Raw genomic sequence first — 26,274 nt, forward strand, 5'->3', positions numbered from 1 at the left:
ATGGATTCACCTGGTCAGTCTGTCATGGAGCAGGTGTTCTTGCATAAACATGACAAGGTGTCGGAAATGTTCCATAGGGATGTTGGTTCATGCTGATGCGATGGCATCACGCAGTTGCTGCAAATTGGACGGTGGTACATTGATACTGCAAACATCCCGTTCAGGGCCCAAAATTGACAACGGCCAAATGCAGGTAGATTTTGGTATTGGTGGGTAAGATGTCTATTTCACCAGCCATGTTGGCTGGTGGTCAGGGCTCCACAGTGTGAGCATTTCACTCGCATTTGTGAATAGAAATAGTAAAGTATGATCACATTTTGTTTAATATTTCATAGCTGGTAAATTAGTCACACTAAGTCAAAGCACTACGAATTCTACAGTCGTGGCCAAAAGATTTGAGAATGACACAAATATAAATTTTCACAAAGTCTGCTGCCTCAGTTTGTATGTTGGCAATTTGCATATCATCTAGAATGTTATGAAGAGTTGTGGGTGCACAGGTGTGAGTGCATTTGCACGCACAGTGAGGCAAAGACTTTTGGAGGATGGCCTGGTGTCAAGAAGGGCAGCAAAGAAGCCACTTCTCTCCATGAAAAATATATCAGACTGCTATTCTGCAAAAGGTACAGGGATTGGACTGCTGAGGACTGGGGTAAAGTAATTTTCTCTGAATCCCCTTTCCAATTGTTTGGGGCATCTGGAAAAAAGCTTGTCCAGAGAAGACAAGGTGAGCGCTACCATCAGTCCTGTGTCATGCCAACAGTAAAGCATCCTGAGACCATTCATGTGTGGGGTTGCTTCTCAGCCAAGGGAGTGGGCTCACTCACAATTTTGCCTAAGAACATCCTCCGAGAGCAACTTCTCCCAACCATCCAGGAACAGTTTGGTGACGAACACTGCCTTTTCCAGCATGATGGAGCACCTTGCCATGAGGCAAAAGTGATAACTAAGTGGCTCGGGGAACAAAACATAGATATTTTGGGTCCATGGCCAGGAAACTCCCCAGACCTTAATCCCATTGAACTTGTGGTCAATCCTCAAGATGCAGGTGGACAAACAAAAACCCACAAATTCTGACAAACTCCAAGCATTGATTATGCAAGAATGGGCTGCCATCAAGAAGTTAATTGACAGCATGCCAGGGCGGATTGCAGAGGTCTTGAAAAAGAAGGGTCAACACTGCAATTATTGACTCTTTGCATCAACTTCATGTAATTGTCAATAAAAGTCTTTGACACTTATGAAATGCTTGTAATTATACTTCAGTATTCCATAGTAACATCTGACAAAAATATCTAAAGACACTGAGGCTGCAGACTTCGTGAAAATTAATATTTGTGTCATTCTCAAAACTTTTGGCCAGGACTGTATATAGCCTATTCCAACTCACACTGCAACACTGCCTGGCTGTGCGCACCTGAAGAGCTTTTTGTCTCATCTGTGATGTTCTAAAAAGACTCTGGTCACAAACAATCTAATTTAAACAATGTCATTTTAGTTACTTATACTAGTAATACATGTATTGTTTTAGAAACATTACAAAGCATTCTCATCAGTTATTTAGGGTTTTGTTGGTGTAATTTTAGCGGCAAAAAAAATATTTGGGCTGGTAAAATTTCTTATCTACCTGCCACAGTGGCTGGTGGACCAAAAAGTTTGTGAATTTTATGCCCTTAGCACGTTCCATCTCATCCCAAAGATGCTCTTTTGGGTTGAGGCTTGGGAACTACGCATGCCACTCAAGTAAACTGGACTTGTTCAGACAATGTTTTTCCACTCGTCAATTGTCCAGTGTTGGTGATTATGTGCCCACTGGAGCCACTTCTTCTTGTTTTTAGCTGCAATAGCCCATCCTTGACAAGGATCAATGAGTTGTGAGTTCTGAGATACCGTTCAGCACACCACTGTTGTACTGTGCTGTTATGTCTTTTTGTGGGCCGCCTGTTACCTTGCAGTAAGACCTTTAAACAGGTCAACATTCACAAGGCCGTGGGGCTAGAGGGATTACCAGGACGTGTGCTCCGGGCATGTGCTGACCAACTGGCAGGTGTCTTCACTGACATTTTCAACCGGATGTTTTTTTGTTTGTCGCACCATTCTCGGTAAACCCTAGACACTGTTGTGCGGGAAAAGCCCAGGAGGGCATCCATTTCTGAGATACTGGATCCTGTGCGCCTGGCACCGACGATCATACCAGGCTCAAAGTCACTTAGGTCACTACTTTTTTGGTTACTACATGATTCCATATGTGTTATTTCATAGTTTTGATGTCTTCACTATTATTCTACATTGTAGAAAAGAGTCAAAATAAAGAAAACCTTTTACTCTGACACTGTGGTGGACTGTCAACTCTGACCTTTGTGAGGACAGGCAAGAGCTGGAGAGACAAGTTGCAGCCTCAGCAACAAGGGCTGAGGGACAATCACACTTTCACAGGACACGCCTTCACAGCCTAGGTGAACGTCAATGTACTGGAGGACTACTCTAGAAATGGTTTGCTTTGTTACAGGAAATATGGAAAGGAGAATATGGCGCAGTTTGTTTGTGTAGCACCTGAATCGGCAAGCAGTTATGCATCGTAGGGGAACAAAGTAGTTTTAGGTTGTGACACTCCAGTGAGTGTGACTCATTGCAGACATAGGCACTAGTAAAGGGACTCCTAGTCTTCACCCAGGAGCTCAATTGTCACTGGTCATTTTGCCTCTCTTGAATGCTTTTAATTCAAGGCCTAGTGGAATGTATTACATAATACATTGAAGTTGTAAAAGCCAATTATTGTTATATGCGCCTTTATTATATTTTGTAAATCCAGTTCAATTTTGATGACAATATCCCTGTGTTACTGTGTTGGTTATGATAGCGATGTAACTTGCACTTTGTTTTCAGTTTTGAATGACAATGTATTCCCCTAACCTTATTATTTCAATAAAGTACTTTTTTTGTTAATATTATATAACTTGTATGTCTTTCCTTATATGTAAGACTAAATGCCATTTGTAATATGTTTTGGTGCATATATATATGTATTGAATATACTATCCAGATAAGTGTTTGATCACGGAACATCCGTAGAATTATAGAAAAATACCAGTGATAACTAAAACAGCTGTAACTCATTCACAGTAGAAGTTACTGTAGGCTATTACTATTCTGATTTCAGATTTTCATCCGTTACAAAATAAGGAAGACTCAATATGCTCAAAGTTTTTCCTCTATCTTCATTAGGAAGTTTTGTAAATGGCAGTTTGGGGGGGAAAGGGTTGATTTTTCATGTATATGATTTTCACAGGTGTTTTTTATTGACTGAATGATGTGGCGCTATTGTATTTCATATAATTTGAAAGGGCTATTTCTCAGCTTTCAAAATAAACTCAGCAAAAAAGAAACGCCCTCACTGTCAACTGCGTTTATATTCAGCAAACTTAACATGTGTAAATATTTGTATGAACATAAGATTCAACAACTGGGACAAACTGAACAAGTTCCACAGACATGTGACTAACAGAAATGGAATAATGTGTCCTTGAACAAAGGGGGGGGGGTCAAAATCAAAAGTATTCAGTATTTGGTGTGGCCACGAGCGGCATTAAGTACTGCAGTGCATCTCCTCATGGACTGCACCAGATTTGCCAGTTCTTGCTGTGAGATGTTACCCCACTCTTCCACCAAGGCACTTGCAAGTTCCCGGACATTTCTGGGGGGAATGGCCCTAGCCCTCACGCTCCGATCCAACAGGTCCCAGACGTGCTCAATGGGATTGAGATCCGGGCTCTTCGCTGGCTATGGCAGAACACTGACATTCCTGTCTTGCAGGAAATTACGCACAGAACGAGCAGTATGGCTGGTGGCATTGTCATGCTGGAGGGTTATGTCAGGATGAGCCTGCAGGAAGGGTACCACATGAAGGAGGAGGATGTCTTCCCTGTAGCGCACAGCATTGAGATTGCCTGCAAGGACAACAAGTTCAGTCCGATGACGCTGTGACACACCGACCATGACGGACCCTCCACCTCGATCCCGCTCCAGAGTACAGGCCTCGGTGTAACGCGCATTCCTTCGATGATAAACGCAAATCCGACCATCACCCCTAGTGTAGACAAAACCGCGACTTGTTAGTGAAGAGCACTTTTTGCCAGTCCTGTCTGGTCCAGCGACGGGTTTGTGCCCATAGGCGACAATGTTGCCGGTGATGTCTGGTGAGGACAGGCCTACAAGCCCTCAGTCCAGTGTTTCTCAGCCTATTGTCGACAGTCTGAGCACTGATGGAGGGATTGTGCGTTCCTGGTGTAACTCGGGCAGTTGTTGTTGCCATCCTGTACCTGTCCCGCAGGTGTGATGTTCGGATGTACCGATCCTGTGCTGGTGTTATACGTGATCTGCCACTGAAAGGACGTTCAGCTGTCTGTCGTGTCTCCCTGTAGCGCTGTCTTAGGCGTCTCACAGTACGGACATTGCAATTTATTGCCCTGGCCACATCTGCAGTCCTCATGCCTCATTGCAGCATGCCTAAGGCACGTTCACGCAGATGAGCAGGGACCCTGGGCATCTTTCTTTTTGGTGTTTTTCAGAGTCAGTAGAAAGGCCTCTTTAGTGTCCAAACTGTGACCTTAATTGCCTACTGTCTGTAAGCTGTTAGTAACAGCGACCGTTCCACAGGTGCATGTTCATTAATTGTTTATGGTTCATTGAACAAGCATGGGAAACAGTGTTTAAACCCTTTACAATGAAGATCTGTGAAGTTATTTGGATTTTTACAAATTATCTTTGAAAGACAGGGTCCTGAAAGGGGGATGTTTATTTTTTTTCTGAGTTTACTTATATGGTTTGAAACCAGGAAATGATGCTCAATAATGCACGCAGAGGTCATGGTCTCAGTAAATTCACGAATTCCAAAACTCTCCTGCCAGTGATGCAACAATACCAATATGGCGATAGTCCCAGTCGGTATTAGATAGAATGCCGCCTGTGGGGTAAACAACCGGTGTTATCTAGGTTACCCCATTGGCTCACAGCAAAAACTTGACCTTTTTCAAAATGCTATTTTCTTGTCTGCTTGTTTTTAGTCAATTATAAATCTACATTCAAGAAAAGTACAACATGTCTAAAGATTTCTCTTCAACATTGCCTGCTTCAGAGCTTTCTCGCTTGTTAGAAAAACATGATATTGTAGGGTTTCCCTCTTGCCTCTTTTCATGACTGTGCTAGCAGCCACTTGAGTGCTAGCTAGCTACTGACCGGAACATTAAGCTAGCCAAGACCAACAACACAAACAAATGGACTATACAGCTACAAGTAGTGAGTGGAGTTACAAATGGACTATACTAATCAAGTTAAATATCTTACCTGTGATGAAATGTTTTCCATACACATAGCTACACTACCGGTCTCAAGGTTTAGAACACCTACTCATTCAATTGTAGAATAATAGTGAAGACATCAAAACTATGAAATAACAGATATAGAATCATGTAATAACCAAAAAGTGTTAAACAAATCAAAATATTTTATATTTGAGATTCTTCAAATAACCACCATTTGCCTTGCAGACAGCGTTGCACACTCTTGGCATTCTCTCAACCAGCTTCACCTGGAATGCTTTTCCAACAGTCTTGGAAGGAATTCACGCAATATGCTGAGCACTTGTTGGCTTCTTTTGCTTCACTATGCGGTCTGACTCATCCCAAGCCATCTGTTTGGTTGAGGTTGGGGGATTGTGGAGGCCAGGTCATCTGATGCAGCACTCCATCACGCTCCTTCTTGGTTAAATAGCCCTTACACAGCTTGGAGGTGTGTTGGGTCATTGTCCTGTTAAAAAACAAATGATAGTCCCACTAAGCCCAAACCAGATGAGATGGCGTGTATCTGCAGAATGCTGTGGTAGCCATGCTGGTTAAGTGTGCCTTGAATTCTAAATAAATCACAGAGTGTGTCACTAGCAAAGTACCCCCACGCCATAACATCTCCTCCATGCTTTACGGTGGGAAATACACATGCAGAGATCATCCGTTCACCCACAACACGTATCACAAAGACACGGCAGTTGGAAGCAAAAATCTCCAAATTGGAGTCTAGAGGACATATTTCCACTGGTCTAATGTCCATTGCTCGTGTTTCTTGGCCCAAGCAAGTCTGTTCTTATTGGTCCTTTACTAGTGGTTTCTTTGCAGCAATTCGACTATGATGGCCTGATTCACAGTCTCCCCCGATCAGTTGATGTTGAGATGTCTGTTAGTTGAACTCTGAAGCATTTATTTGGGCTGCAATCTGAGGTGCAGTTAACTCTAATGAACTTATCCTCTAGCAGAGAGAACTCTGGGTCTTCCATTCCTGTGGCGGTCCTCATGAGAGCCAGTTTCATCATAGCGCTTGATGGTTTTTGCAACTGCACTTGAAGAAACGTTCAAAGTTGTTGAAGTTTTCCGTATTGACTGACCTTCATGTCTTAAAGTAATGGACTGTCATTTCTCTTTGCTTATTTGAGCTGTTCTTGCCATTAATATGGACTTGGTCATTTAACAAATAGGACTATCTTCTGTATACCACCCCTACCTTGTCACAACACAACTGATTGGCTCAAACGCATTAAGAAGGAAAGACTTAAGACTTCATCAATGCCTGTCTGCCAATCGTCCTCCCAAACTAGCTCTTGGTGTATGCTCTGTTAATTTTGTCCCCTGACCTGGTGTTTGTTTGGTTGTGTGTTACCAGGCTGTTATGGCGTGGATCCAAAGATTGTTACTAAGGACTGGAAGTGTGCTCGCTGTAAGGCCAACGCCATGACTGAGGTTAGTGTCTCTACAACAGCTCAGAGTGGCACTTCTCTATGTATGGCTCACCTCACCTAGTTGGCCCAAGTCTCTGTTGCTGTCACTGTCAATAGTGTTTGCAAACTTTGCAGTACTCTAAACAGTCATTAGATCTGGCAGTAGTGTTTGCAGTAGTCTCCTAATGATATGTGACTAACTGTTACTGGTCATCAGGTAGCAGGTACCACATCTATGTTTAGATGACTTGGATGATGATGGTTGACAATTTGCTCTCCTGTTTGCAGAGTTGCTGTTTGTGTTCGCTGAGGGGTGGAGCCTTGCAGAAAGCCAACAACAACAAGTAAGTTTGTGTGCCAGTCAAATTTCCTTAGATTAGGAAGGGGTCTAGTCTAACAATCAGTAATCACACATTGAACATTTACTATGCAACTCTAATCAACAGTATATTGATTGATGTACACTTATGTTCACATATTTAGACGTTCTATTGAAAGATATCTACTAGGGTTTAGTTTATAAGCTACTAACGATGGTGTGTGTGTATTGACATGTTTTTGTGTGTGTTGTAGGTGGGTCCATGTGCTGTGTGCAGTAGCAGTGTTGGAGGCTCGCTTTGTGAACATCACTGAGAGAAGCCCTGTGGATCTGAGTGGGATTCCTCTACAGAGGTTTAAACTGGTGAGTTAAACACAGTAAATGTCAATCAATCAAATATCTTTATAAAGCCCTTTTTACATCATCCGATGTCACAAAGTGCTATACAGAAACCCAGCCTAAAACAGCAAGCAATGCAGATGTAGAAGCATGGTGGCTAGGAAAAACTCCCTAGAAAGGCAGGAACCTAGGAAGAAACCTAGAGAGGAACCAGGCTCTGAGGGGTGGCCAGTCCTCTTCTGGCTGTGCCGGGTGGAGATTATAACGATACATGGCCAAGATGTTCAAACGTTCATAGATGACCAGCAGGGTCAAATAATAATAATCACAGTGGTTGTAGAGGGTGCAACAGGTCATCACCTCAGGAGGAAATGTCAGTTGGCTTTTCATAGCCGATCATCCAGCGTTAGACAGCAGGTGCGGTAGAGAGAGAGAGAGTCAAAAACAGCAGGTCTGGGACAAGGTAGCACGTCCGGTGAACAGGTCAGTGTTCCATAGCCGCAGGCAGAACAGTTGGAACTGGAGCAGCAGCACGACCAGGTGTACTGGGGACAGCAAGGAATCATCAGGCCAGGTAGTCCTGAGGCATGGTCCTAGGGCTCAGGTCCTCTGAGAGAAAGAGAGACAGAATTCGAGGGAGCATACTTACATTCACACAGGACACCGGATAAGACAGGAGAAAGACTCCAGATATAACAGACTGACCCTAGCTCCCCGACAAAAACTATTGCAGCATATTTACGGGAGGCTGAGACAGGAGGGGTCGGGAGACACTGTGGCCCCGTTTGACTATATCCCGGGACAGGGCCAACCAGGCAGGATATAACCCCATCCACTTTGCCAAAGCACAGCCCCCACACCACTTGAGGGATATCTTCAACCACCAACGTACTACCCTGAGACAAGGCCGAGTATAGCCCACGAAGATCTCCCTCACGGCACACTCCGTTTTAAGACCTCTGTTTTCACTATATATATATATATAGTGAAAACAGAGGTCTTAAAACGGAGCCTTGAGGAACACTGAAATTTACAGTTGATTTGTCAGAGGACAAACCATCATGTTATTACGTGCTAAGGGATAGGAACTCTCACAACCTCACTCTCCAACCAAGGTGCATGAAGAGGAGCAAACTGAAAAGAGTGGAGTGGCGGAATATCTTCTCTTCAGCATATTATGTCAAAGTAATATGTTATTTGCATTACAAAACCTGAGAATGTTTGGCACATCCGCCTCTATACTAGTCACTCAATTATCCCATGTCAGCAAAAAAAATGTTTAGAGTGCCAAGTTATTTTAGCGGCCAGCTATCTAAACTGACCGGGGGACCTCACTGAGATATCATATTCAAATCTGTAATCATTTCTCTCCACCCTATCGCAAAATGTGTAGAAGTGCAGGAAATTAGCTGTGGCCCCCACCCCCATCAAAGTTGCCCATCCTTAGACTAGAGATTAGGCTATTTAGAGGATGTCATGTGAGTTTGGGATTTAAGACCAGTCAGTCAGAACTTCTGACATGTCATATCAGGGGGGATATGAAATGACATCTCTTTCTGCAAAGCCTTATTTCCGAATTTATCCCTTTCACAGGAATCATGACAGCCATTGTATTTCTAGAGAATGTAGCATGCTACTGTATACTGTTTGACCGGACATACAGGCCTAGTTTTCCCTGTCAGACTTCCCTTTCCTGTCTCTCTGAGCATGTTCTTATGCTTATCTGTGCTGTGCAGAAATGTTACTACTGTAAGAAGCGGATGAAGAAGACGTCCGGGTGCTGTGTGCAGTGTTCCCATGGCCGCTGTTCTACGGCCTACCACCCTACCTGTGCCCAGGCCGCTGGGGTCCTCATGCAGCCAGACGAGTGGCCTTTCGTGGTCTACGTCACCTGCTGCCGGCACAAGGGCCCTATTCAGACAGAGGTATACATCAGTTGTACTTTACTTGGCGTTTAGGATTGTCTTTCAGAAAGAGGAAGCTATACACCAGACAGGGAACTCTGAAGGCCTCTGTTTTGGGACTTAGTTGGGAACGTTCTTCTGATACTTTGCCTTATAGTTTCTAAACCTTCTATATACACTGAGTATAGCAAACATTAGGAACACCTTCCTAATATTGAGTTGCACTCCCCTTTGGCCTCAGAACAGTCTCAATTCGTCTGGGCATGGACTCTACAAGGTGTCGAAAGTGTTCGACAGGGATGTTGACTCCAATGCTTCCAACAGTTGTGTCAAGTTGGCTGGATGTCCTTTGGGTGGTGGACCATTCTTGATACACACGGGAAACTGTTGTGTGGAAAAAACAGAAGCGTTGCAGTTCTTGGCACAAACCGCTGCGCCTGGCACCTACTGCCATACCCCGTTCAAAGAAACTTAAATCTTTTGTCTTGCCCATTCACCCTCTGAATGGCACACATACCCAGTCCATGTTTCAATTGTCTCGAGGCTTAAAAATCCTTCTTTAACCTGTCTCCTCCCTTTCATCTACACTGATTTGAACTGGATTTATCTGGATGTTTTGTATACTCAGTGTATTCAGGACTGTGCTCACCACATTGTATTGCATAAACATGACTAGGTTTTAGATTTTGAGTGAAAACTCCCACAAGTATGCCCATGTGCTTCCAGTCCAAAGAGGTTGATAGTTCTTATTTCATGCTAATCCTGTTGATGACCGTTTAATCATCACTGATCTCTCTCTCTCTCCTCTCTCAGCGTAACAAAGCAGCAATGCATGAGCTCACCGTGGGACAGAGGGTGATCTGTAAGCACAAAAATGGCCGCTACTATCAGTGTGACGTGGTGCAGCTTTCCAAGGAGACGTTCTATGAGGTCAACTTTGATGACGGTTCCTTCAGCGACAACCTCTTTCCCGAGGACATCGTGGTAAGGAGACTTACGGTTCAGTAGTTCATATGCTGTTCATTATTAGTTTATAGATTGCTTCGAGAGCTAGGCGAAATGGGCTAGAAGTCCATAGCGTGATAAATGTACCCGTTTTTTTGTTTTTGCGATAAAGATAAATCAGCGATAAATAATGGTCAATTTTTTGGGGGTGGAGGTGCTAGAGCTGGGCGATATGGACAAACAGTAATATTGTGATGAATGTAACTATTTTGCTTTATTAACAATAATTAATTCATTAATGGACAGTTACTTTAAATTAGCGGCAAAAAAAGTACGCTATTTCATGTAACATATCCAGTTGTAAAGGGGTGCCATGAACTCAATATTAAGAGGTGAGAAATATAGTAGTGGCTTTGAAAAACAGTAGTCTTTTTCTCTGCAATTGCATTTTGAGCAACGCTAATATGCTTGTGCTTCTCAGAATGCATCTTTCCCTCCTCCGTGCGCACAGTGGGGAGAGGGAGTGAGAGTGGCTCGCTCACACAGCAGCCGACAGTGAAACGGACAGGCAGATACTTTCATAGCAGGAATCAACATGATGCATAGGCTATTACTGTTGACCAAATAATGGTTTTAGAACAATCTACAGGAATGTTGTCTACCACATTGTTTATTACAGACTTACACAAAATGCTTCGGTAAGAGGAAGGCCATGTCAATGTCGGTAACTTTCGGTTTATCATCCCAGCTCTATACCACACATTGGTTGAAATTGTGTGATGGCTTTTTGGTGCTTGCTAAATAGTATGTTCGTAGGATTGTATCTAATGTTGTTTTCTGTTGTCAGAGCCGGAATTGTGCCCAGCTAGGCCCCCCACCGCAGGGGGAGGTGGTGCAGGTCCGGTGGACAGATGGTCTAGTATACGGGGCCAAGTTTGTGGCTGCTCACGTCATCCAAATGTACCAGGTACTGCAACAGTATTCATACTCACCCGTAGCAACAATATACCTTATGCAGAAAGAGATTACAGTCTTTTATATGAAAGACTGCTTTGCTGTCTAATTGCTGTCTAACTCATAGCAAGCAATACATTAAAAATCTGTGATGAAACCATTGTTTTGTTTGCTATGAGAGACATCAAATGTGGTTATTTTGGCATTGATGGTGTTGTTTGATGTAGGTGGAGTTTGAAGACGGGTCACAACTAACAGCCAAGAGAGATGATGTCTATACCCTGGATGAGGAGCTGCCCAAGAGAGTCAAGTCAAGACTGGTGAGTGTACTGTGAGCTATCCAATATCCTGAATCCAAAGTTGCTAACCTTTGTACATTGTATATCTACTCCGAACTTGTTCACTCTACTGTAGTAGTCTACTGTATTTATTCTCCAGCATGTTTGTTAATTAATGAGTCTTCTCCCTGTGACAATGGACCATGAAGTAATCCTCATCTTCTGTGTGTACCCTGTCCCCAGTCCAAGGCGTCAGACATGCGTTTCGATGGTATATTTGAGGACAAGGAGGCCATCCAGCAGTCGAAGAGGCAGAGAGTGATCAACTCACGGTACAGAGGAGACTACATTGAACCTGTGATCTACAGAGCCATCATGGAGTAGCCTGCCGACTACAGCATGGAGTAGCCTACTCTACCAACAAATCACCAGCACTGATATTCCTTATCCAGACTTCTGCTCACTTTACCTTAATTTATCCACTGAGTGAGTAAGTGTAGCTCTGACTAAAGGACTGAAAATAACTGTCCAACCCCTAGTTTAGACTATTTGTCTTTTTCTTCAATTCATCCCTTCATCATTCCAGCATTAGGCACTGGTTTCCCAGACACTGTTTAAGCCTTGTCCTGGACCAAAAATATCTTTCCAGAACTAGACTTGATCTGTGTCTAGGAAACCTGTCCCTATGGTTATTACCATCCATGTCACGTTTTATGCTACTCTGCCAGTGCCCAGTAGCAGTAATTTGTGTATTGAATGAAGTGATATTGGCCCTTGATTTTTGCTCCCAAACAAGATTTAGCTTTCTAATAATAATAATAATAATAACAATTCACTCAATATAATTCATTGGTAGGAAGGATTTCCTCAAGGGAGTGAAGCAGACACAAAAGTTATTGCCACTCATCCTCATAAACACTGACTCAATATTTGACAGAATGTTGCCAGTTGTTATTTTAAGTACATATGTATATATTTTCCTATGTATACTGAACAAAAATATTAACACAACATGCAAAAAGTTCAATGAGTTACAGTTCATATAAGGAAATCAGTCAATTTAAATAAATAAATTAGGCCCTAATCTATGGATTTCACATGACTAGGCAGGGGTGCAGCCATGGGTGGGCCTGGGAGGACATAAGCTCACCCACTTGGGAGCTAGGCCCAGCCAATCAGAATGAAATTTTCCCCCAAAAAGGTCTTTATTACAGACAGAAATACTCCTCACTTTCATCAGCTGTCCGGGTGTCTGGTCTCAGACGATCCTGCAGGTGAAGAAGCCGGATGTGGAGGTCCTGGGCTGGCGTGGTTACACGTGGTCTGCGGTTGTGAGGCCAGTTGGATGTACTGCCAAATTCTCTAAAATGACGGAAGCGGCTTATGGTAGAGAAATTAACATTACATTTTCTGGCAACAGCTCTGGTGGATATTCCTGCAGTCAGCATGCCAATTGCATGCTCCCTCAAAACTTGATACATCTGTGGCATTGTGTTGTGTGACAAAACTGCACATTCTATAGTGGCCTTTTATTATCCCCCGCACAAGGTACACCTGTGTAATTATAGTGGCGTTTAATCAGCTTCTTGATATGCCACACCTGTAAGGTGGATGGATTATCTTAGCAAATGAGAAATGCTCACTAACAGGGATGTAAACTAATTTGTGCATAAATTGAGAGAAATAAGCTTTTTGTGCGTATTGAACATTTCTGGGAATCTTTTATTTCAGCTCATGAAACATGGGACTAACACTTTACATGTTGTGTTTTATATTTTTGTTCAGTATAGTTTTTATGGTGCTACTTGCACCTATGTTTGATTTCAAGGAGGTGCAATGCCATTTTAGTAACTAATACTGCCTCCTCTTAGCAGATTCACACTGTTGACTGCATTCCTATACATTGTATTTTGTAGGAATGCGTTGAATATAGCTTTTTCCATTTTGAGTTGTTTTTTTTACCAGCATATTTATTATATGGTGCTTGGAGAAAGTAAAAGTAACCTCTGCAATACAGTTTGTCAGTTGCAATGCTGGAGAGGTTTCAAACCGATTATGATGTATGTTCTATTTTTGCTATAGCGATGAATTGGAAATAGCCTGTTCAGAATTGCTGTGGGCTCTCCATTTATTTCCAAGTTGGTTCTTTACTCATTTAATTAAAGTTGTGCGTTGCACTTTTATTTAAGTCCAGTTTGAGAGGACATTTTAATAGTTGTGTGCTGTCATTTGCTATTTTTGTGAGGGGGGGGGGGACATGTTTGAAAATATTATTGTTAATTCTACGATGTTCTTCTAAGATGTTCTTACGGAGTGTGTCTACTACTACCCATCTCCACTCGGCCAAGATCATCAACCATGATGCACTTATTAGGATAGGATATAGGATAAGGTGGCTTTCAGATTGTCTTCATTGTTTGTCTGTAAACTGCTGTTGACTTGAGTGTAGGGTTGGAACATTTTCCCACGTTTTCCAGAAATCCCGGTCGGAATATGCCTGGAATCAGGAGGGAATAAGCAGGAAATCTAGGTATACCTAATCTGGGATTTCTGAAAAATTTGGGAATTTTGAGAAAGTGCCCATCATTTTGCGACCCTAATTGAGTGTGTGAGTCACAGAACTGACGGTATGGGTTACAGTTAGTTATAGAGGCCCACATTCACAGCAGTACCACTGAGCAAAAGATTTATATCATCATCATTCAATAGTATGGAAAGACTTATAATACATGGAAGAAAATTACTTTTCTATCAAAAATAACTGTATTGCTTTGTTTTATAATGATACATGTTCTATATTCACAGCCAGGAAGACACTGAGATGTAATTATTATAATAAGTAGTTTATTGAAGGATATAAACTGTTGACTCTAGGGATCTTGGTAGCATCCCAAATGGAACCCTATTCCCTATATAGGGAGTAGGGCACCATTGGGACCGTTCCCTGGCCTGTTCATGTTTGACCTTTTGAACGTTGACCTCTTTCTTGTGTCTGTGATAAATGAACGCTGGACTTCTTCCATATTATCATTCATGCATTTTGTAAACAATTTTTGTTTCAGTAAATTTTTGGCTTGCTTATGTCCTGTATTGGTGTTATTTGTTGGTGGTTCCATAACTATTTAATTACACTGGTTAACGATGTTTGACATGCTTATGACAATTATGACTACAATTTGCAGTATATGTAATCACACTTTCGGATACCTTGAGAGCTTTAGAAGATAATACTTCATACCATTAAATCACAGTAGTGATACATTTACCTCCCATATGGAGTAAAATGGTCAACTGAATTATTCCTGTCCTAGGAGAAGACTCTCTGTGTTTGTACCAGCAAACCTCACAGGTTAGCCCAAAACAGGATTTACACAGAACGTTTGAGATTAAGTTCAAGGAACCTGTCATTGCTTGAATTCATAAGACAATTTTTACAGAACTGTATACGATTTTGAAGGTCATACAGTGCATTTGAAAAATTCAGACCCTTTGACTTTTTGTCACATTTTGTTACGTTACAGCCTTATTCTAAAATGGATTAAATTGTTTTTTTTCCCCTCATCACACCATTGCAGCAGCGCAAAAGATTCGGGGCTGACCCAAACAGTCAGCTCCTGGTAACGTCCATGCTGTACACCACCATGGTCGCCAATACCCCATAATGACAAAGCTAAAACAGGTTTCTAGATTTTTTTCATCTAATTTATAAAAAATAAAACAACTACCTTATATACATGTATTTAAGACCCTTTGCTATGAGACTCAAAATTGAGCTCAGGTGCATCCTGTTTCTAAAATGTTATTGGAGTCCACCTGTGGTAAATTAAATTGATTGGACATGATTTGGAAAGGCACACAGCTGTCTATATAAGGTCCCACAGTTGACAGAGCAAAAACCAAGCCATAAGTATAGCTCTGCGACAGGATTGTGTCGAGGCACAGATCTGGGGAAGGATACCAAAACATTTCTGCAGCATTGAAGGTCCCCAAGAACACAGTGGGCTCCATGGAGTTTGCCAAAGGGCACCTAAAGGACTCTCAGACCATGAGAAACAAGATTCTCTGGTTTGATGAAACCAAGATTCAATGATTTGGCCTGAATGCCTAGCGTCATGTCTGGAGGAAACCTGGCACCATCCCTACAGTGAAGCATGGTGGTGGCAGCATCATGCGGTGAGGATGTTTTTCAGCGGCAGGGACTGGGAGACTAGTCAGGATCGAGGGAAAGATGAACGGAGAAAAGTATAGAGAGATCCTTGATGAAAACCTGCTCCAGAGCGCTCAGGACCTCAGACTGGGGTGAACGTTCCCCTTCCAACAGGACAGCAACCCTAAGCTCACAGCCAAGACAACGCAGGAGTGGCTTTTTTTTCTCAATGTTCTTGAGTGGCCCAGCCAGAGCCCGGACTTGAACCCGATTGAACATCTCTGGAGAGACCTGAAAATAGCTGTGCAGCAACGCTTCACACCCAACCTGACAGATCTGCAGAGAAGAATAGGTGAAACTCCCTAAATACAGGTTTGCCAAGCTTGTAGCGTCATACCTAAGATGACTTGAGGATGTAATCACTGCCAAAGGTGCTTCAACAAAGTACTCAGTAAAGGGTCTGAATACTTATGTAAATGTGATACTTTTTTAAAAAATTTTATGTGTTTTGGCTTTGTCATTATGTGATATTGTGTGTAGATTGATGAGGGGGAAAAAACAATTTAGAATAAGGCTGTAATGTAACAAAATGTGGGGAAAGTCAAGGGGTCTGAATACTTTACAGTACAGTAGCCCAGCCTTTACAAAAATAACAGTTGTATATTGTTCTGTTTATGGTTTGCACCAGCTCTCACACAGGTTGAATGTCATTTGTGTTTAGCCAGCATTGCTCATTGTTTTTGAATGTAGACAAGAAAATGAGAAGTGCTGAACAGCCTTATGAATGTATGATTATCTTTACTATTTCTGCTTTTCTATTTGAATCCAATGCACTGACATTCACGTCGCAACAACGTGACTTCTTTCCACCCACACAACTAGCGACATTGTAGCAGTGTGCCACAGATTTGGCGTTTCAGAGATGTTCCCTCCCACTGTCAATGTTGGGTCTACTGTGTTGTGTGTGCTGATGGTGCAACTGTACAGTGACCGCTATTTACCTTTTGAGGTGGGTTACACATACACTCGCTGTTGGATATCAATTTGAAATTGACGCCGGAGATGGACAGCTAGCTCGCATATAAAGACGAAATGTTTATCTTAGCTATCAGTCACTTCTGGGACACGCATCATCAAAGAAACGGTAAGGACACAAAAGGTGACAGTTAGCATAGCGCTAGCTAGCTTCTGCACTGTGACCAGCCATGCTTCATTGCTTAAATAGTAACGTTAGAATGTGATAGAATGTAAAGTAGATACAGGTATTTAACATATCGACAAGCCTGTGCAATACATTTTTGGTCTTGCGCTTTGTTTCTGTTCACTGTATGCAATGCTGTTCGTTTAGCTAGCTAGCTGGCTTAGCTGTCCCTCCATGTCCAGATATACCTGACAGCCACCTAACTCACTGAGCTATAATAAGAACGACCTAGCTGGGCTGGCGACCATGGTGGTGCACAGCATGGACGTCACCAGGACCTGGCTTTCTGGGCTGATTTTGGGGCAGCCCCGAATCTTTTGCGCTGCTGCAATGGTGTAAAAAAAAATGTAGTCAACTGAATGCGCCACTTACTTCATAGAGCTGTGGTTACGTGAAATTCCCGAAGTCATCCAACTGTTATAATCAGGGGTATAGTGCTGCTGGTGCGCAGCAGAGCGACGCTTCGCCAAGATCACTTAATTATTAATTAGTATTTTCCATAAACGTAATATAATAGCATGATAATATCAGACTACTATTATACCAAAAACACCATGTAATTTAGGATGAAATGTTGAATTGTTTTTCTCATTCGATGCCAGAGTTTAACTCCATCGGCTCTAAAATTCGATTAGTTCGGCCGGTTAGCCACACTTACATCAACATCATTCAAGATCACCTGTAAAACGTGAAGAATTATCATTCACGATTGACAGTGATGATGGCCTAATTTATAATAAAGTAGGCCTAATTTGGGGTTTTAGGATAAAAAAAAACGACTTTTCCCTTTAGCCACTTACAGTATGTGTCGGCATAGGCAATCATGCAATTAGGCTGGTACATTGTATGCATTTTCTAAAATGATTTTATACATAGGCTCCATGTCGGTACCAAATTTCATTCAGAAATTATGGCTAATAACGTTTTTTGGAATGGTTATATCTATATAAAAAATAGTACTGCACCACTGGTTATAATAAATGTAAAGCAATTGCCATGTGTGGTCAACTGATAATTCCAGCACCATTTTGATTGGGAGAGCGTCATTGCACTTATTTGAGACAATCATGGGAACTCATCTCGATAAATAAAAAAATAAAAATAGATATGGATAAATCAATCAATGTCCGATTTTTGTTTAAACTAAATCTCCGTTTGGATATTTGGTCACAATTAGGCTGGGAAATGTTAGCTAAATCGAGGTGAGTGCTGATGATCATTAGTCTAGCAATTGAAAGCGATTTTGTCCACACACACACACACACACACACACACACTACCTGATGAGCATCCCTGATGTTTCCCTGAACTTTCCAATACTTTTGTGATGCATTTCAGTCGCTTAGCCTACTGATGCGAATACACATTTGTACACTTTTCACATAGGCTATTCAAGTCATTTGACATGTTTGTATTGTTTAAAATGTTAATGAGGCCTACATCGTTTCCATAACAATGTAGCTGAAACCACTATTGGCTTCATTGACTTACTGAATTTATTCTCTTGTAATTGTAAGCGAGGCTACTTGCTGATATATTATTTTAAATATTATTGTAACAGTAAGCCAACCTACACAGTAACCCATGTTATGTGGTTACTGACCACAATCGATTGAATGAATAATAAGTGTTGATTATTTGGCATTGGGGAGAGCATCGCTCATGGAAGAAAACAACGATGAAGGAAGGGGTGCTGGATTTGCCAAATTATAATTACTCCTGACTCTATAAAAAATAAATGAATTGAAAATACTACACCAGCATATTTTAGCTAGAGAGGATCGATATATATATATATATATATATATATATATATATATATATATATATATATTTAAATAGCTGTAAATTATGTTTTGTCACATTATGAGCGCATAGGTGTAACCGATGTGAAATGGCTATGTTACATAAGCCTAGTCTACTGTCGGGAATGCATCAATTGGGCAGCCCGCACAGCAAATATAAAACAGTTGATTGTTGATGTGTGGCTTTCAATGAACAGCAGGCAGGCAGCAGCTAGAAGGTATTTCGCAATATTTCAAAATAAAATTGCGGGGGGGGGGGGGGGGGGGGGGGGGGGGGGGGGAATCTGTTTGAATAGGTTAGTGCCACTGGAAAATTGGTGGACTATAATTTCCTCCTCATATTATAGGCCTAAAATCTGTGTAGGCCTATCCACTATTTTCATTGGCCTATGCTATTGGTTGCATTTAAGACATTTGTTTTATTGATCTCAGTATGTACATGTCCAGCCCAGCCCAGCGTCAGAGTAGCTTGTCATTTTGATAATTTGTGTGGTATAAAAAAACAAACATATTATTGTAATGTCTCCATTCATGTAAAATTACAGGAAATTATTTTAGAAACGCCACTTTTTTTCCTAGGACCCACCAGCCCCTTAGCCCTGGTCTTTAGGACTGAGCCCCGATTGTTATGACATTCTGGTGACGGCCCTGGCGCACAGGCCAGGTGGTGCCAAGGCAGGGGGTGCGGTAGCGGAGGAACGCTCAACTCCGTTCTCTTAAATCGAGGCCGAGTTGAGTTTTGATAAGTGGTCGAGCGATTTGCTAGCAACAACATTAAGTCATCAGTCGATACTTTTAAAAATGCCAATTCAGAAAACGCTTACCTGCAACTGCGGCCCATCATACTTTTAATAAAATATTTTATGGAATACAACCAGCGACTTTTTCCTAATTTGTGTTGCTCAACTGGAGATGTCTTGACTTGTCTTGACTTTTGCGCTGAATTGAAAACACAAATTATGAAAAAGTCGGTGGTTGTAATTTATTCGATTAAAAAAAAAAAGTAAAGTATGAATATGATCACTATGTGGAAGGACCATTGTTGTACAGGATAAACATAGGTACAGATAAGAGTCTTCAGAATTGACATTTTTACAAGTATCAACTGATTGTTGTTGCTAGCACATCCGCAACCAGTTATCAAAACTCAAGCCCCGCCTCGATATTAGAGAACAGAATGTTCCTCAATTAGGGGTGCAGTTGAAGTTCTGCGCAATCAATGAACCAAACCTGCTGCTATTCTATCCTGTTATATTCTATTATTTTGACACTATTCTATAAAAAGTGCATTTTAATTCCATATATTGGATTGTATCATATTCTATGCTATTATATTCTATACTACTCTTTCCTATTCAAAAAAAATATCCATGCATTTTGAAATTGAATTTATCCTGATAACAATCAATCCCCTTCACCTACAATGTGGATGGTGCCATGTACAGTAGGAGGTGATGAGAATCATGAAGCCAACCCGTCACCTGCTCCTGGTGCTTTGTCCCATGGTGGTCCTGGGCTTCCTCTACTACTCCTCTGGGAGACTGCACCCCTGGGGCTGGGGACATAAATCACGTAAGTACAGTATAGCAACTACCCATGTCCTAGACTGAGTGCCAGTCTGTTTGTGGTATCATGCCAAATCATTGTTACTCATTGTCATGCCAAACATGTTTATAATGAGTATGATGCACCAAGCTTTGCCCCCACCCCCACTCAGCATAATGTTTCCTGTCATTGTAGCAGCATGTTTTGTGTATACTACTTCTTACCAGAAGGGGGAGCTAAGAGACAGGCAACTAAGGAAACATGGAACTGAAAGATGTACTGTACATTCAGTAAATTCAGAAATCACGTAACTAAACTAAACAAAATAAACTACACTATAGAACAAAGAAATTATATCAAACAAGATAGTAAAAAGCTTAAAGTACCTTAAATTAAATTCTAGGCAAAAAAAGCGAAAAAGCTTCACCCTTCATTGAGGTAGATGGCTTGTTCATAACAAAACCCTTTGATATTGCCAACCACCTGAATATCATTTTTTTTTACAAGATTTGCAAACTAAGGCATGACATGTGAGCAACAAATGCTGAGCCTTTTTATTTATGCATAACGGACCAAATAATGAAAGACAACGACTGTAGTTTTGAGTTCTGCAAAGTTGGTGTGGGAGAGGTGAAAATATTGTTGCTATCTCTAAATAAGGATACACCACCTGGTACCGACAACCTGGATGGTAAATTGCTGAAGTTGGTAGCGGGATACATTGTGACTCCTGTTTGCCACATCTTCAATTTAGGCCTAGAAGATAGTGTGTGTCATCAGACATGGAGGGAGGCAAAGGTCTTTCCACTATCCAAGAATACCAAAGCACCCGTAATGGTTCAGACAGCCGACCAATCAGCCTGTTACCAATGCTTAGCAAACTTTTGGAAAAAATCGTGTTTGACCAAATACAGTGATATTTTACAGAAAACAAATAAAAAACAGACTTTCAGCATGCTTATAGGGAAGGGCACTCAACATGCTCGGCACTGACACAAATTCCTGATGATTGGCTGAAAGAAAATGATAAGAAGATTGTGGGAGCTGTTTTGTTAGTATTCAGTGCAGCTTTTGATGTCATCGATCATAACCTCTTGGTGAAAAAACGTAGGCGTTATGGATTTACATCCTCTGCCTTATCATGGATTGACAGTTACCCGAGTGTGGTGAACCACAAGGCCAGCTGGCTTGGGTAATTATTGTTTTCTGTTTTTACTAATGACCTTTCACTGACCTTGAATAAAGCCTGTGTGTCTATGTACTCTGACAATTCAACCGTATACACGTAAGCTAAGACAGTAAAATAAGTAACTGACACCCTTAACATAGAGCTCCAGTCAGTTTTAGAATGGGTAACTAGCAATAGGCTGGTGCTAAATATCAAAAAAACTAAAAGCATAGTTTTCGGGACAAATCACTCACTCAACCCTAAACCTCATCTAGATCTATTACTTAATAATGTGACGATTGAGCAAGTTGAGGAGAATAAACTGCTAGGTGTAACCCTAGATAGCAAGCTGTCATGGTCAAAACATATAGACTCAATGGTTGCTAAAATGGGAAGAGGTCTGTCCATGATAAGGCATTGTTCTGCTTTCTTGGCATCTAAATCAACCAGGCAGGTCCTACAGGCTTTAGTTTTATCGCACCTAGACTACTGCCCAGTTGTCTGGTCATGTGCGGCAAGGAAGGACATAGGAAAATTGCAGTTGGTCCAGAACAGAGCAGCACGTATTGCGCTTAGATGTACACGGAGGGCGAATGTCAGTGGTATGCATGTCAATCTCTCCTCAGAGTTGAGGCGAGATTGACTGCATCACTATTGGTCTTTGTGCAAGGTATTGATGGGTTAACGGTACTGAATTGTCTGTTCAAGCAGTTGTCACACAGTTCGGACACTCATCGGTACGACACAAGACATGCAGCCAGAGTCTCTTCACAGTCCCCAGGTCCAGAACAGAGGCTGGGAGACACACAGTATTAAATAGAGCCATGAATACATGGAACTCTCTGCCACCCCAGGTAACTCTAGCAATAAAACCAGATTAAAAAAACAGATAAAAGAACACATTACGGCACAATGGGGACTGTGAAGAGACACAGACATTTTTATACATTTTGTATTGTATTTTGCATTGTATTGTCTTATGTTGTTATGTACACTGAGTGTACAAAACATTAGGAACACCTTCCTAATATTGAGTTGCACCCCCTTTGCCCTCAGAACAGCCTCAGTTCATTGGGGCATGGACTCTACAAGGTGTCAAAAGTGTTCCACAGGGATGCTGGCCCATGTTGACTACAATGCTTCCCACAATTGTGTCAAGTTGGCTAGATGTCCTTTGGGTGGTGAACCATTCTTGATACACACGGGAAACTGTTGAGCATGAAAAACCCAGAAGCGTTGCAGTTCTTGACACAAACCGGTGCGTCTGGCACCGACTACCATACCCCGCTCATTGCGTTCGGAAAGTAATCAGACCCCTTTACTTTTTCCAACATTTTGTTTTGTTACCGCCTTTTTCCTCATCAATCTACACACAAAACCCCATAATGACATAGCAAAAACAAGTTTTTAGAAAATTTAACAAATGTATTAAAAATACAAAACAGAAATATCACATTTACATAAGTATTCAGACCCTTTACTCAGTAATTTGTTGAAGCACCATTGGCAGTGGTTACAGCCTTGAGTCTTCTTGGGTATAATGCTTCAAGCTTGGCACACCTGTATTTGAGGAGTTTCTCCCATTCTTCTCTGCAGATCCTCTCAAGCTCTGTCAGGTTGGAGGGGGAGCGTCGCTGCACAGCTATTCTGAGGTCTCTCCAAAGATGTTCCATTGGGTTCAAGTCCATTAGCTGGGCAACTAAAGGACAATGAGACTTGTCCCAAAGTCACTCCTGCATTGTCCTGTTGGAAGGTGAACCTTCACCCCAGTCTGAGGTCCTGAGCCCTCTGTAGCAGGTTTTCATCAAGGATCTCTCTGTACTTTGCTCCATTCATTTTTCCCTCGATCCTGACGAGTCTCCCAGTCCCTGCCGCTGAAGAACATCCCCACAACATGATGCTGCCACCACCATGCTTCACCGTAGGGATGGTGCCAAGTCTCCTCCAGACGTGATGCTTGGCATTCATGCCAAAGAGTCAAATTTTGGTTTCATCAGACCAGATAATCTTGTTTCTCATGGTCTGAGAGTCCTTTAGGTGCCTTTTGGCAAACTCCAAGCGGGCTGTCATGTGCTTTTTACTGAGGACTGGCTTCCGTCTGGCCACTTTACTATAAAGGCCTGATTGGTAGAGTGCTGCAGAGATTGTTGTCCGTCTGGAAGGTTTTCCCATCTCCACAGAGGAACTCTGGAGCTCTGTCAGAGTGACCATCGGGTTCTTGGTCACCTCCCTGACCAAGGCCCTTCTCCCTGATTGCTCAGTTTGGCCGGGCGGCCAGCTATAGGAAGAGTCTTGGTGGTTCAAAAATCCTTCCATTTAAGAATCTTGGAGACCTTCAATGCTGCAGACATTTTTTGTACTCTTCCCCAGATCTGTGCCTCGACACAATCCTGTCTCGGAGCTCTACGAGCAAATCCTTTGACCTCATGGCTTGGTTTTTGCTCTGACATTCACTGTCAACTGTTGGACCTTATATAGACAGGTGTGTGCCTTTCCAAATCATGTCCAATCAATTTAATTTACCACAGGTGGACTCCAATAAAGTTGTAGAAACATCTCAAGGATGATCAATGGAAACAGAATTTACCTGAGCTCAATTTCGAGTCTCATAGGAAAGGGTCTGAATACTTGTGCAAATAAGGTATCTGTTTTTTATTTTTAATATATTTACAAACACCTGTTTTCACTTTGTCATTATGGGGTTTTGTCTGTAGATTGATGAGGAAAAACATGTATTTATTCCATTTTAGAATAAGGCTGTAATGTAACAAAATGTGGAAAAAGTCAAGGGGTCTGAATGCTTTCTGAATCTTTTGCCTTGCCCATTCACTCTCTAAATGGAACACATACACAATCCATGTCTCAATTGTCTCCAGGCTTAAAAATCCATCATTAACCTTTCTGCTCCCCTTCATCTACACTGATTGAAGTGGACTTAACAAGTGACGTCAATAAGGGATTATAGCTTTCACCTGGATTCACCTGCTCAGTCTGTCATGGAAAGAGCTGTTCCTAATGTTTTGTACACTCAGTGTATGATGTATTTTATGTGTTTTATTTGTTGTGTATTTTTTCCTGTTTTGACCCCAGGAAGAGTAGCTAATTGGGCATACCAATAAAATATTAAATACTAATACTACATCAGGCATGTGCATATGTAAATAGGCTGCATCGCAGATTGAGATTGCAGTGGTGGGCTCATCTGAAACACCGTGAAACCAAAAACCGGACTAGGCTACTTAATAAGTTGGAGTTGCAAAACTGCAGTGTATTTTAACAAATGCTGTGACATGATACTAATGGATTATCAATCAATTTATTTGATGCGACTATACTCTATATACTCTGTCCTTTTCAGTTGTGTATTTTGTCCCCAGAATGATTTTGAATCTCCAAAGGCTGTTTGTTTATTGTCATTAGCAATAAACGGACATGTTTTATCACACCATGTAGTAATGTTGGAACCAGCTAGAGCTGGTGCCTCTACTTCTCTATCTATTATTTGCACAACCATTATTTTGTGTCTTTAATTTGTGATGGAAAGCTTGAATATCTTTTTCATGCGATATTGTGTCTGCCCTACTCTTTCATAGCATAAAGACAAGCACTTTTGTATACAAGCATTAGCCATCTAGCGTCTCAGAGATTCAACTTGATTCACTAAAGCATTCAATTGCATGTTTTGCCGGGGTTTTAAAACGGTTGCAAAATATTTTGGTATGGTGTGCGCCACTGAACACAACTTGGGTGTCTGTCTGGTACAGTAATCTTGTTCCCAGACACTTCTGCCCAAATGTGCGAAGAGTCTGGTGGACCAACCCGTCAAACTTGGCCTTCATTAGCCAATACAGAAAGACCGGGAGTTACTACCGGCGCATAGGCATTGGCTTAAATCGGGTTAAGGCCAACTTTGAATCGTTGATTTCCCAGGCGTACATGTGCTGTGCACAATCGCCTGTGGACGAGGTTACTTGTAAAGTAACTAGTTGATACTTTTAGTGGTAGAGGGCAATGTTTCCTCTTTGCCGTCTTTCACATGTTTATTTATTTATTTTTATTTCACCTTTATTTAACCAGGTAGGCTAGTTGAGACCAAGTTCTCATTTACAACTGCGACCTGGCCAAGATAAAACAAAGCAGTGAGGTAGGATAAGGGAGGTAAGGAAATAAATAGGCCATAGTGGCAAAATAATTACAATATAGCAATTAAACATTGGAGTGATAGATGTGCAGAAGATGAATGGGCAAGTAGAGATACTGGGGTGCAAAGGAACAAAATAAATAAATAACAGTATGGGGATGAGGTAGTTGGATGGGCTATTTACAGATGGTCTACGTACAGATGCAGTGATCTGTGAGCTGCTCTGACAGTTGGTGCTTAAAGTTAGTGAGGGAGATATGAGTCTCCAGCTTCAGTGATTTTTGCAGTTTGTTCCAGTCATTGGCAGCAGAGAACTGGAAAAGAAAGGCGGTCAAAGGGGTGACCAGTGAAATATACCTGCTGGAGCGCGTGCTCCGGGTGGGTGCTGCTATGGTGACCAGTGAGCTGAGATAAGGCAGGGCTTTACCTAGCAAAGACTTATAGATGACCTGGAGCCAGTGGGTTTGGCGACGAATATGAAGTGAGGGCCAGCCAACGAGAGCATACAGGTCGCAGTGGTGGGTAGTATATGGGGCTTTGGTGACAAAACGGATGGCACTGTGATAGACTGCATCCAATTTGCTGAGTAGAGTGTTGGAGGCTATTTTGTAAATGACATCGCCGAAGTCAAGGATCGGTAGGATAGTCAGTTTTACGAGGGTTTGTTTGGCAGCATGAGTGAAGGATGCTTTGTTGCGAAATAGGAAGCTGATTCTAGATTTAATTTTGGATTGGAGCTGCTTAATGTGAGTCTGGAAAGAGAGT

The 26,274-nt window shown here is 41.8% G+C and overlaps 2 protein-coding genes across 7 annotated transcripts in view; both read left to right on the forward strand.

Moving 5' to 3' along the window:
- Positions 1-12,577, forward strand: part of LOC120052623 (lysine-specific demethylase 4A-like) — a 59,255-nt gene extending 46,678 nt beyond the window's left edge. For all 3 annotated transcript variants that reach the window (XM_038999643.1, XM_038999645.1, XM_038999644.1), the window contains 8 exons: positions 6,709-6,785; positions 7,052-7,107; positions 7,337-7,445; positions 9,158-9,346; positions 10,139-10,309; positions 11,118-11,237; positions 11,452-11,544; positions 11,746-12,577. In XM_038999643.1, the coding sequence (XP_038855571.1) occupies positions 6,709-6,785; positions 7,052-7,107; positions 7,337-7,445; positions 9,158-9,346; positions 10,139-10,309; positions 11,118-11,237; positions 11,452-11,544; positions 11,746-11,886 (956 nt within the window). In that variant the 3' untranslated portion in view covers positions 11,887-12,577. The remainder of the gene's footprint in view (positions 1-6,708; positions 6,786-7,051; positions 7,108-7,336; positions 7,446-9,157; positions 9,347-10,138; positions 10,310-11,117; positions 11,238-11,451; positions 11,545-11,745) is intronic.
- Positions 12,578-16,592: 4,015 nt separating this feature from the next.
- The window catches only part of LOC120052625 (CMP-N-acetylneuraminate-beta-1,4-galactoside alpha-2,3-sialyltransferase-like), a 90,673-nt gene continuing 80,991 nt past the window's right edge, over positions 16,593-26,274 (forward strand). For 3 of the 4 annotated variants that reach the window (XM_038999647.1, XM_038999651.1, XM_038999650.1), the window contains exons 1-2: positions 16,593-16,793; positions 20,101-20,227. In XM_038999647.1, coding sequence (XP_038855575.1) covers positions 20,110-20,227 — 118 coding nt within the window. In that variant the 5' untranslated portion in view covers positions 16,593-16,793; positions 20,101-20,109. The remainder of the gene's footprint in view (positions 16,794-20,100; positions 20,228-26,274) is intronic. The other variant, XM_038999649.1, reaches the window with a different exon arrangement.

This window comes from Salvelinus namaycush, chromosome 8, assembly GCF_016432855.1.
Source record: "Salvelinus namaycush isolate Seneca chromosome 8, SaNama_1.0, whole genome shotgun sequence".
Lineage (NCBI taxonomy): Eukaryota > Metazoa > Chordata > Actinopteri > Salmoniformes > Salmonidae > Salvelinus > Salvelinus namaycush.